Genomic DNA, 2259 nt, shown 5'->3' with positions numbered 1-2259 from the left:
TAGGAATTAGTTAATCTTTAAAATTGTTATGGAGGTGAATTTTTTGTATTGTTTGTTCATGATGTTTTATTGATCGAATAACAATGTAATCTCATAAATATAAATTGTGGGCTAAATATAAATTTTATTAACAACAAATTAATTTTAATTTTTTTATATAAAGATTAAAATATTTTAAAAAAATGAAAATGACAAGTAAATGGATATTTAGTTTAGAAAAAAAATATTTTAATCATACAATAGTTTTGTTTTATTTTTCATTTTATTTTCATTTAAAAATTATAGATGTAGTGTTATTTACATCATTGAAGAAAAAAAATATAAAAAAGCATAAATAAATATCATAATCTTTCATGTGTTAACATGATTAAAGTAGAGAATCTTAAAAAAAAGAAACAATAAAATTCTAATGATGAAATGAAAGTTAAAAAAACATAAGTATATATAATTAATAAAATGAAAATACAAAGAATTTTCGCTCTCGATAAAATGAATAAAAAATATGCAAAAAATTAACTACAACATCTGCCAAATAATATTTTTAAATGATAAATATATACAATTAATAAAACAATTTTTTAAAACAAATAAAACAAACTAATATAAAAACGTATAAAAAATGAACTTAAGAAATTAATTCTTAGAAAACCTATTTTTTAAATGAGTTTAAAAATGAAATTTTGTTCCTGAATAAAAACAAAATAAAAGTAGTTAAGAAATCAGTTCTTAGAAAATCGGTTTCTCAATAATATATATTTAATTTTTTTTAAATATATAAATCATAAAAATGAAAATTAAAAGGAGATAAACAAAACATTCTTAAAAAAGATAAGTTAAATAGTTTAAAAACAAAATAAATAAATCTAAAATTAAAAAATATATATTTGATCTATTGAGAAATCAATTCCTAAAATAAGTGAAGGTGAGAAATCAATTTGAGGTTTAGGGATGGTAAATAATTTTTAACTTATATTATTTGTGTAATTTCACCATAAAGAGTATAAATAATTTTTAACTTATATTGTTTGTGTAATTTTAGCATAAATAGTGATTTATGTCAAAAGAGTGGTTTATATCATTGTGGTAAATAATTTTTAACTTATATTATTTGCACAATTTTTTAATTTTTTATGAAATAAAAAACTCGAGAAAAGACTCATTCACAAATTACAAATTCAAAAGATGACAAACTTTTTTAATTAGTAAGAAACTTTAGGCATGATGAGGTCCACTGAATGAGATGCATGTCCAATCAGCAACGGTAAAATATTTAGAAGAAGCCCCCACACGCCACTACCCATTTTTTGGTCCCCTTTTCCTTTATCAGTTACAAATCCATGAACCTTCTTCTTACGTATCTTTCTTTCTAAGAATCTCAGAATTTGCAAATAATAATATATACAAGTTAGTCTAAAAAATGGTTGAGTTGTGATTTTAACTTTCACACCATGATCTAAGCCAAGTTAACAAAAAGGGTTATCTTTTCACTTGATCAATTATGCCACTATTAGATAGCAATTTTAGGAAAAGAAACAAAAAGAATGAAATAGTGAGCTCCACTCAGAGAACAAATGGCATAACACAACCTAACTGCATAAGCATTCCAAAAGCATAATTCTTTAGTTCATGTTTGGCATGGAGAATAACTCAAATTGACCCACAAAACAAAAAAGTATGATCAACCCAATCACAAGGCAAGCTTGAACAGCTAGAGCATAAAATAATTAAAAAAGTATCCAAATCCAATATTAAGAAATTCAACTTTTTTTTATTGGTTTGCAAGAAAAATAAGCATCCAAAATCCAAAACACCCCCAAAATTCACTCCTTTCATTCTCCTCCATTCACCACCACTAATTCCAATTGCAAAACACACAACTTGGCACAAACATAGAGAGAGAAGCAGAGAGAGAGAGAGAGAGAGAGAGAGAGAGAGAAAGAAACTCACTTTTGCTGACTCATCAATATAGTAATGTGAGAAGCCAGGGAATCCAAAGGGAGAGGCAGTGTTATAGAGAAACATCCACAACACAGCAAACCCAACAAGGAACATGGTGAGTTGCATAGCCCTTCTGGCCCAAAGGTGGCTGCCACCGGAGCTCCACGGCTTGATGCCATCGCCGGCAGCGGTACCGGCGGTGGTGTCTTTCATTGGTTGAATAGCTCAATTGGGGTGGCAAAATTGGTCTCTTTGACTTCTTGAGAAGAAGACTATATCTATTCTATATATATATATATGCACAAACTATGATGTGTCTTT

General features: G+C 27.1%; 1 protein-coding gene across 1 annotated transcript in view; it reads right to left on the bottom strand.

Annotated features, from left to right (window-relative positions):
- Positions 1 to 2259, bottom strand: part of LOC100775921 (uncharacterized protein At4g15970) — a 27948-nt gene extending 25689 nt beyond the window's left edge. The window contains exon 1 of the mRNA XM_003533409.4: positions 1948 to 2259. Coding sequence (XP_003533457.2) covers positions 1948 to 2151 — 204 coding nt within the window. The 5' untranslated portion in view covers positions 2152 to 2259. The remainder of the gene's footprint in view (positions 1 to 1947) is intronic.

This window comes from Glycine max, chromosome 9, assembly GCF_000004515.6.
Source record: "Glycine max cultivar Williams 82 chromosome 9, Glycine_max_v4.0, whole genome shotgun sequence".
Taxonomy (NCBI): Eukaryota; Viridiplantae; Streptophyta; class Magnoliopsida; order Fabales; family Fabaceae; genus Glycine; species Glycine max.
The sequence above is the reverse complement of the archived record's forward strand: the minus strand, read 5'-3'. Positions and strand labels throughout refer to the sequence as shown.